Here is a 10,530-nt window from a genome sequence, read left to right as displayed (position 1 = left end):
CTCTCTACTGTTCACTTGTTGAATAGTGGAGGAAACTAAAAAAGACAAAGAGGAGGAGGAGGAAGAGGGGTTGACCTGTAGTGGTTTCATGGTGGTGCTGCAGGCGGTTGCTAACTAGAGAGTTACTTAGTCAGTGGTCGGTTTTTCTTTTTCTCTTAATACTTTTCTTTTTGCTCCTTTTTAGAGGAAGAGGGGCGGATTGATTGTTTTTTAATTAAATGAACAATTAGTTTCTTGAATTGTTTTCTTGATAAAGGTCATTCACTCATGGATTCATTATTATACAAGTAGAATTTGAGTCAAATAATCAACATGCTGTGTTGAACTAAGAAGAAAATTTCTTTTGTTCATGTTTTTATATTAGTTTTCTTATTTTTCTCTCAAATATTCATAAATGTTATAATATCTCATAAAATCACTTAAAAAACTTAGATAAACCTAAACAATAAGAAAAAAATGTAAGCTATTTAATGTTTAGGGTATCATTGAAACGTTTTGAAATCTATAAGTGTAAAACTTGGAAATCTTAAACTATAAGGGTATAGATGGAACATTAACGAATCTCTAGGGGCAAAAATGAAGTTTTCACCCCATAATTTTGACTTTGTGTGGGGAGGGGGTGGCCATTTCGTAGTTTACTCTAAAAAACAGTCCCATTTGGAACTACTTCCACTATAAACACCCTCACTCGAAATATTTCATTTTACGAGCCAAACAACCAACAGCATTTCTCAGTTTAAACCCAAAACAAATGGCGGGAAAAGAAGAGCCAGTTCCATTTTCTTCTCCTCTTCTGAAACCGAAAATGGAAGATCCTCCAGACTCTCAGATTTGTTGGAGAAAACAAGTCGACGAGAACCTGAAGAGGCTCCACTCGCTCCAATTCGGCGCCGATTTAGCTCTCGAAAAGCGCGATTTCTCCGCGGCTCATTTGCTCTCTCTTCGCCTTCTCGGCTTCCTCGACTCGCATTCTCTTTCTGATGCCGATGAGGCTCTCACTCGGACAATACGCCGTGACGCCGTCTCAAAGCTCGACTCAGCTCGCCGATCCCTCGCTCTTGAATCTGATCGGTAGTGTGTTTAGTTAAATTAAGTCTCCATGTTTTTGCTCCTGATTGATTGCTTGTATGTGATTGTTAGGGTTTTCTGGTTTTAAATTAGCTGTATTTTGATGTGGCATGGTTTATCTTTAAGCTTATTTTGGATATATTGAATACGGATTTAATCATGATGATTAGTATAGGTAAACATGATTGTTTTTTTCAGGAAAATAGAAATGAAGATGGTTATAAACCGAATTTTCTAGGTTTCTAGTTTTTTCTTCTTTTTTATTGATTTTTTTGAATTGTTCAATTTTCAATTAAGATGAATTGAATGCTAATTTGTACTTGAAAATTGGTAACTGGGAACCTAAAGCGAAGGTATGGATTTAATTGTTGAAGTTTTGATTTAAATTAATTGAAAGCTAATTTAATTATAAACTAAAATTAGAAACCAAGAAGTTGTAGGACTGACGGAGTGCGATAATGCAATTGAATTATGAAAAAGATACTTTTGAAGAGGAATGTTCACTGTTTATCTCCGGACTCAAGTTTCGGCACAAAACGAGGCAATTGGATTTTAACTATATACATGAACTTCAGTATCTTTGCTAGGAGCTAAAATTCATGTCTTGGATGTTTTTTTTTTATCATCATAAATATTTTGTGGTTCTATGATTGTAATGACTTGTGATCCTTGCATGGTCAGTCGAGCATTTGAGCAAGCAGGTAGAGGTCTTGGCCAGGTTTTTAGCAGAAAAGGAGATATTGACATTGAGAAGATCAAGCAGTCAAAGTACTTTCGTGCTCTTCTTCAGAAGTATAATATAAAGCTTTCAAATAAATTGGTATGTAATATAAATCCATAATTGGCTTTCATGACTTCAATTCCTATCTTTCCAACTGCCAAGAGGCAGTTATAACTTCAAAGAGCTGGACTTGTTATTTTTTTTTTAAATTTCCTTCTAGTTTTCTTCATATGGTTAACTGTTTTTTCTTTAATCATAATGTCCAGGACTGTGATCCGCAGTCCTCTTCTGATTAAGCTCTTTATATTCTGTTCTAAAATTCAAATAAGGTGTGAAACTGTCAAATTATTGGGTCCTTGACCAAAATTACTATGTTCTTTCAGGATGACAGAAAGGATAGGCAGGAAAAATTGAGCTGCAGTACATCAAAGGTTATGCCACAAGCAAATTTGGCATCCCTTTATGGAAACAACACCTCAAAAGCGAATAATGGCTTCCATAAGAGTATGTTGAACCCCAAAAGTAATATCTCTGAGGATCACATGATTATAGAAAAGCCCCACTCACATAACAACCATCCTAAAGGATACAGTCTTTCTAGTTTTATAAAACTTCAAGAGGAAGAAAGAGGTTATGGAAATGCTGTGGGGTCAAAACGTTCACATGTGGAAATCAGCAGCCCTAGAAATGACAGCGCAAATTCACCAACAAACAATGAAGAAAATAACACTGATGGTTCTGGCAATGGATTTGTTAGTGCAAGAGCTAAACTGGTATCCATTCACTTCTAACTACCCGTCCTCACCTTTTCTGTCATTTCCATACTAATACTTGAACTAGAATTCTTGGATGCATTCATTTTATGCCTGCAACATACACATGATCTAACATCTATATACTGAAACCTATCCAGAAAATACCAAGTCAGAATCACTGTAGGTGGCTTATCCATTTACCATTACAAGTATTATGCTTTGAATCATAACCCTTATTGCAGTCTTGTTATTTTCTGTCTTGTTTCCTGTGTAGCAGTATTTTCTGGTCCAGCATCGTGTATAAATCATTGACTTCAACGTACCACATCTTTAAGCAATCAACATGAGCATAATGGAATTTATATTATTTTTATGAAGAAAAAACGCAATTCTTATCATTTTGCCTTTAATATCTCTTTCTCAAACTCCTACATTAAACATGTAGAAAAATTTGTTTGACACCACACGATGGGTTATGAAATCTGAAAAAGAAAAATCAACCTAAAATATAGGTAAGCATCTTTTCTGCCATAGATTCTGTAAGTTAGAATTCTTAATTTAGAGAACTACTTGCCAAAGTAGAAACATCTCAATATGCCAACTAAACTTCATACCTGTCACAAGGTTTGTTTAAAGAGAACTCAAATGTCAGTTAGAGTTGGGAGTACTTGTAAAAAATGATCTTGTGCTGGAAATATATTCGGTCCAGTGCTTTAAAAGTTTAGCATCGTTTTCCTTTCTTATCATGACGTGTGGGCCAATTGTAATCACAGTCTCTGCTCTTGTATAGGAAATGGATGCAAAGCAAAAACGTGGCCTGGCAGGATCACCAAGTACATCTGTCTCCCCACAAAGTGATGGCACAAACAGAGGTTATGGTGCAAGATCATATGGGTTTTCACGCCGTGGTGTTCGAGGTAATTTTATTCCACCCATAAAATCTAATGGGGGCAATACTGGAAATGTGACTACACGAGTTGCTGGAAAGAGTGATGATGCATCGGATGACTCGGCAAAGAGATGGTGAGTTATGTGGTTATAATTTCATGGCATCACAAGTGAGTTAAAATTACTCACCAGTTCTTAACGCTGTAAATTGACAATTGCTAATTTATTAAAGTCTTTATAAGATGGTTTAACCATCTGATTGTGTCATCTGGAGTAGTTAAAACTTGGAGGTTTCTATTGCAAAAAATACTCTTACTGAACCTCATTTGGAAGTCACAGGACAATCTAATAATGCCTTTTCAAACTAATTGTATGTGATATCCTTTCACCTGTCATAAACTTATAATGCACTCCTATTTTGATTTAACAGAACAATTTCGCTATTCTCTGCTCAGTGGGCAGAAGTAATGTTTGATATTGTATGGTCTGGTTTATAATGCCAGCCCGTGTCTCTAGTCTGTCCCCCTTTTCTCAGTATAGATGTTGACTGGTAATCAGAGTGAGGCATACATGCACTAAGTTTAAAGTTGCTGTTTTGTTTTAGTTTGGAAATGCTATGCGGTCCTGATGGTGAACTTCCTGAAAAGTTGAGGAATTTGGAACCTCGTCTCATTGAGCATATTAGTAATGAGATTATGGATCGAGATCCTAATGTTCGGTGGGATGATATAGGTACAATATACTACCTCACACTTCTTACCTCAGTCGACAACCTGTTTTAGTTCCCATCTATTCCAATTTGATTTCAACTGCTTTCCTGGCAACGTTGTAGCTGGCCTGGATCATGCGAAAAAATGTGTGACTGAGATGGTTATATGGCCTTTGTTACGTCCTGATATATTTAAAGGGTGTCGTTCTCCTGGAAGAGGTCTTCTTCTCTTTGGTCCACCGGTAGGTACTGAATCCAAGTAATATCAAGGGAGATACTCCCTACTTTATAAATTTAATGCTTTTCATGTTTCAGGGAACAGGAAAAACAATGATAGGGAAAGCAATAGCTGGGGAGGCTAAAGCAACCTTTTTCTACATTTCTGCCAGTTCATTAACTAGCAAGTGGGTATGTGTTCATCTTACTTTCTCAGTGTTTCCCTAACTGAATCTTCTGTTCATACAAGAAAATTTCTGATGATTGGTCACATTTAAAACAATTGGGATAGGTTGCAAGGGCTATATATTAGATTATACTCCTGAACGTCTTTCTATTTTTTCTGAACTATTCATTAATGTGCTAAAGAAAACAAAAGAGAGGAACTTTTTACTTTCTTACAATTGAATTGATGCCTAGACATTGTAGGACATACTGTTTAACTTTTGAAAATTGACTTGTGACTGTAGATTGGGGAGGGTGAAAAGTTAGTGCGGGCGTTATTTGGTGTTGCCAGTTGTCGTCAGCCTGCTGTAATTTTTGTTGATGAAATAGACTCCCTTCTGTCTCAGGTATAGTATTTTCTGACCCTCGCTGCTACACTAGGTTCCTGACTATTTATACGTATCAAGCAGGTAAATGACACTGATTGTTTGCATTTTTTTTTACTATGAAATACCTTTTTCTTGATCCTTCACAGAGTGCTTCCCATCTACATGCAGGGTTACTTCGTGCAAACATGCAATAACCCCCTTTAATATCTCTTTATATCAATTAGATGGTATTCATTTCAAATAAGATGTTGCACTTAAAACTTTCACATCGATTGCAGCGAAAGTCAGAAGGTGAACATGAATCAAGTAGACGACTGAAAACACAGTTCCTCATTGAAATGGAAGGCTTTGACAGTGGTAGTGAGCAAATTCTACTTATAGGTAAATTTTTAGAGCTGAATATCAGATTCTATTGCAATATATGCCCAAAGTTTTGAGACATTCAGGTCTGCCTGCATTCTCTTTCCCCCCTCATGTCTTTTTCTCCCCTAAAGTTTTGAGCTCCTTAGGAAAGAAAATGATTGAGGAAACAAGATTCTCATGCTTTGACACTAGTTCTGCTTTAGGGTTTTCCTAGCAGCGAATAGAGAATCTGTGCAGTGCAAATCCTTGTCATGTTCCATATAATGGAAAAGCAAGCCCCTTTTGCACCCACAACTTCCTATTCCACCACATCTTATTTTCAACCAAGCAATCCATATGCCTGTCCATACCATGTGCCGGGTAAGTGTACTTCCTGGTCAGCATGCCACGGCAACAACATAACAATAGTCTTACTCGTACTCATTGAAACAAACATTTTTCCTTTTTACGAAGGGATTTGCTCCTCAAAATCCAACATTAGCCTTACTTTGCTAGTCAAACTTCTTCACCAACACCATTAGTACTTGCTAAATATATGTGTTTTTCAGGAGCGACAAATCGACCCCAAGAACTGGATGAAGCAGCACGTAGACGCCTTACTAAAAGGCTTTACATCCCCTTACCCTCGTTAGGTGCAATCCAAATTCTTGTATGTCTTTCAAGTTTGTGAATGAATAAATAAATGAAGTGACTAACCTTTTGCTTATTGGGAATCAAGAAGCAAGAGCCTGGATTGTACGTAATCTCTTAGATAAGGATGGACTATTCAAGCTTTCCAAGGATGAAATTGATACCATATGTAGCTTGACTGAAGGTACTTAGTTCAAGCATTTTGGATTCAAAACTCCTATACTTCCTCTGTTATGTTTTGATTGGTGATCTGAAGGGGGCTAGTGTCTGAAATTTTTCCTGCCTTGCGTGTTTTTTTATTTTTTTTCTCAGGATATTCAGGATCAGACATGAAAAACTTAGTGAAGGATGCATCCATGGGTCCGCTAAGAGAAGCTCTCAAACAGGGCATAGAAATTACCAAGCTGAAAAAGGAGGATATGCGATCAGTTACTCTTCAGGTAAAAAAGCGTACATTCATAAAATTAGATGCTCTCCTAGTAAATTTGGTGGTTTTTATCAGTTGTTTATGTTGAATTGAATATATCTTTTTTGGCAAAAAGGATTTTGAAGATGCATTGCAAGAAGTGAGGCCCTCCGTTTCTTCGAATGAACTCGGTACGTATGATGAATGGAACAAACAATTTGGAAGTTTATCTCTCTAGGGATCAATTTGATCAACGTAGGAAGAAAAAAACGGAAAGTAAATCACTTGTAGCTGAAGACGGTGCGTTATTTGCCGTGTGCAATCCTTCACATCCTCAATGTGAATGGAATTTTGATGTGATGGCACTATGGATGATAGCACACAACTTTGACGACCAATATAATCAACACCTCCATCCGCTAACGTGTTCTTGAGTCATGTCACATAAAATTTCCAGCAAATAATTTCCCATTACAGTAAGTAATTATCTGTTTCGGGTAAGCGGTTGTTGGTAGGTTGCTTGATGTTTCCCCTTTTCTTTTCTTTTTTGTAAATTTGTGGTATGGTAGTTACTGGGAAAAGCCAAGTGCTCTAGGTTGACTAAAAGTACAATTAACTAACGAAAAGCATAGGGAGAGACACTGTAGAGGTGGCAGTTTCTTATTTGCTGAGAATTGTGTACTGGGGCCCGTTTGATGACGTGGAACCTGGTAAGTTGATCGACGCCTCCGCGGTCTCCGCAATAGTGACACCTATTCATTAGCTAATCGTGCACCTATTTCTAATTAGAATATGTATTCCAAGTGAAATAATCGTTCTAATCACGCATGTACTTTCTGACCAAAACTTAAAGATGAGGCGTGCTTGTGTCTTATTTGTCGGGCACATAGCTAAATTTATAACTTGATCTAACATCCATGATTGATGACGTTGATTCTTATAATTAGGGGTACAGATCAGTGTGTGTGCACATGTTATTTGTACATATAATCATGTAGGATTTATATATACAGATTAACAATTGAGAGGGAAAAAAAGAAGCGCTAAATTATGGACTAATTTAATTGCTTGTTTATGCTCGTCGTCTGAGTCCTCTTTTGGACCAAAACCTCTAGTCCGCCGGCCATGTGAGCGGTCAAGAGGGGGACAAAGACCGGGCTAGCTGAACTTAGGGGTTTAATCTTGAACCGGTCAAGAATGGAAGCCATAACGTACTTCATCTGAATGAAGGCCATTTCTTTCCCAAGACACACCCTGGGACCAGCTTGAAAGATTGGGAATTTGCAAGGACATACCTCCTGGAGTTCTCTCCTGTCATTTGACTCAACAAACCACCGGTTTGGTTTGAACTTGAAACAGTCCTCGCCCCATAGCGCTTCCATTCTTCCCATCCCGTAGGGGAAGTAGGTCACCCTGTCTCCTGCCCGGACGGGAGTGTTGTCTGGCAACAAGTCACTGACTACGGCATGCTTCGAGTCCCAGGCTATGGGTGGGTAGAGCCTCATCGACTCGCATAGGCATGCCTTCAACAGATTTAACTCCTTCAATGAGTCATAATCCAACATTCTTTCCATTACAAGTCTTGTCTCTTTCACCACTTCCTTCTCTATATCTGGATGACAAGAGAGCAACCAGAATAGCCATGTCATTGCGGCTGAGGTTGTATCCCTGCCTGCCATGATGAAGCTTATCACCATGTCTCTTATGACCTCCTCTTCGTGGCCGGCCAATATAAGCCGAGAGAGGAGGTCTTCACTGCGACTCTCTCCCTCTTCAATCATCCTTTTCTTGTTGATGATTATCTCAGAAACATATCGATGAACCTCTTCAACCGCGTTCTTAAGCTGTCGCTCAGATCCAATCCCGAGCCATTTCTTCATCTTCCAAACTATGAAGAGGGGAGCAGCTCCTCGTTTTGCGCATATCTCCGATGCCTTGTCGAAAGCTCTTGTAAGAGGCGGAACTGGTTGAGAAGGATCTAAACAGCATCGATCAATCCCTAGTGAAACCTTAAGGACCATGTTGAACGCAAACCGTCTCAGCAACTCCTGCAAATCCACCACCTCTGCCGTCACCGCCAATGATTCCAAAATTGGCAGCAGCCCCTTCTCTACTTCTTCCTCCAATGTGATCATGAAGAACTCTCGTAAGGATTTCGCGGAAAACTCATGGCTGGCGAACTTGCGTTGCGCGCGCCAAAGCTCCCCGTCCACGTTGAATATACCATAACCAAGAAAGTCCCCAAGAATTTCAGTGAAGGGCTGCCCTTTAGGGAAGTTGTTGAAGTTGGTTTTGAGCATATACTCGACATTTTTGGGGTTAGCTGTCACGATGGTTCTTCGTGCACCAAGGCGGTGCACTACAATTGTGTTGGTAGCTGATTCTGCAAGCAGTTCAGTATACCAATCCAGCAAACGACCCCGGTTCTTGTAGAATGAGATCAAACATCCTATTATAGGATACGTCGGAGGCTTGTGGCCGGAGAAGTCTTGAACACGCCGAAATCTGCCCAGAATTACGTTGAAAAGGTAGAGAAGCAATATATACAACAACAAGAATGATAGGACCTGCAGGACAAAGAGAGACATGGGATTTGCCATCTGAGCATGCAGAGAAAATGAAAACGGTGGATGATGACTATATAACCTTGTTTGGGGATAATTTTTTTCCAAACGTGTTATATAAGCCCACATGGCCATATATTTGGATCGATACGCTTCCCTACCATTATAATTAATATATTTATATTATTACTATTATTTTCTGGGTGAGGTTGTGGAGCAGTAGATAGTAGTCGGTGTTATTCCTCAATCAAGTAGGAACATGCTGCAGTAATATCTGTGCCTTGGTTCTTATTGAATTAATTAATTCTTTAATTAGAGAACTTGCAGTTGATTTAAAAAGCGCACACGTTTCAAGAATCACGTCTCCTCGTTGCTTAAAGCACTATACGACGGACAACTAGAAGCGCACTTGATTCCTTGTTTGTCCCAATGGGTTCCCTTCCAAAGTCTCCGTTTACCCCATTAAGATACTTTTTTTTTTTTATTAGTTTAACGTGGGTGTCCGGACCAGCTTGCATACACCTCGACTAATCCCATGGGCCCTGAAGTTAACGACCATGTAAGCCTCCAGTGACCATCATATGAGTAACCTAGAGCTCGAATATGAGACCACAGAGGGAGCAAACCTCTTGGTCCCAAACTTTTACCACTAGGCCACAACTTAGATGGTTCCATTAAGATACTTCTTTTGCCGAGCAAAAGTTGTATAAGCTTTTTTTTCTCATTTGAAAATTAATTTTGAAAATCTTTGTATGTTTATTTATCATTAAAAAAATTAATTAATTTGAAACCATGAAAAAGACTAATTTCTAATAAATTAAATGAAAATATAATAACTTCATAAAAAAAAAAAAAAAAAAAATTAAAATTCAATTCTTAACAAATAAAATGTTGAAAGATGAGAATTAAAAAAATTAAAAAAAAAAAAAAAAAAAAATCAATCTGAGACTACCTTAATAAAGATGTAAAATATCTTATCCAATCATGATATCAGAGTAATCATGTTTAAAAATAAATTGAATAAAATCATGAAACTCAATGGTTGAACAATCTAAAGTTGAAAGATGCAAATAAAAAAAAAATTATAAAATGCTACAAAAAAAATTATTTATATTTGTAGATTATATAAATATACCATAATGTACTACATCATTGTCCTTATATATCACTTTCTCATCGAATATGACATTTTTATTCTTAATTATTTATTTTTTTATTTTTCTCATCCCAAAATGAATATCTAAACTCATTGGTGTTATATCCATTATAGGTACATTTTATAGACTTCAGATCAAGCTTGTTTCTAGCTTTAGAGTCTAGATAAACATAAGCAACACAATCAAGTGCTTTTAATTATAAAAGAATTACCTCCTTTCTTGTTTAGACCTCTTTTAAAATTCAAAGAATAGAAGGTCCTTGGTTCATTAAATACATTATGATTTTAGACTAGAATGGTGAGGATAACCTAGAATGCAATCTCGTGCTTCTATGTCATTTGTTTAAAATATTCTTCTCTATTCAAATATCATTTAGTAGAATAGTTCTCCTTAAAGCCTTCACCAATATATTTACATTCATTGTCTGACCTCATAAACTTTAGATTTAATCATATTTCTTAAAAGTATTAAATACATTGGATTTATTTTTCAGAAAATA

At 37.3% G+C, this 10,530-nt stretch overlaps 2 protein-coding genes across 2 annotated transcripts; one reads left to right on the top strand and one right to left on the bottom strand.

Annotated features, from left to right (window-relative positions):
• Positions 1-718: 718 nt before the first annotated feature.
• Positions 719-6,727, top strand: LOC118063335 (ATPase family AAA domain-containing protein FIGL1). The gene is made up of 13 exons (XM_035077358.2): positions 719-1,071; positions 1,750-1,888; positions 2,173-2,562; positions 3,335-3,567; positions 4,037-4,164; positions 4,265-4,383; positions 4,457-4,549; positions 4,828-4,929; positions 5,190-5,292; positions 5,823-5,906; positions 5,993-6,088; positions 6,217-6,344; positions 6,447-6,727. The coding sequence occupies exons 1-13, from the start codon at positions 752-754 to the stop codon at positions 6,546-6,548; spliced, it is 2,037 nt and encodes a 678-aa protein (XP_034933249.1). The 5' UTR covers positions 719-751; the 3' UTR covers positions 6,549-6,727.
• A 90-nt stretch (positions 6,728-6,817) lies between these two features.
• On the bottom strand, positions 6,818-9,148 carry LOC118063345 (cytochrome P450 94B3). Its single transcript, XM_035077371.2, has one exon. It carries the CDS (start codon positions 9,007-9,009, stop codon positions 7,366-7,368), a length of 1,644 nt encoding a protein of 547 aa, XP_034933262.1. The 5' UTR covers positions 9,010-9,148; the 3' UTR covers positions 6,818-7,365.
• Between the last annotated feature and the right edge of the window lie 1,382 nt (positions 9,149-10,530).

This window comes from Populus alba, chromosome 1 (assembly GCF_005239225.2).
Source record: "Populus alba chromosome 1, ASM523922v2, whole genome shotgun sequence".
Classification (NCBI taxonomy): Eukaryota; Viridiplantae; Streptophyta; class Magnoliopsida; order Malpighiales; family Salicaceae; genus Populus; species Populus alba.
Note: the sequence above shows the minus strand (reverse complement) of the source record. Positions and strands in the feature narration are given on the sequence as shown.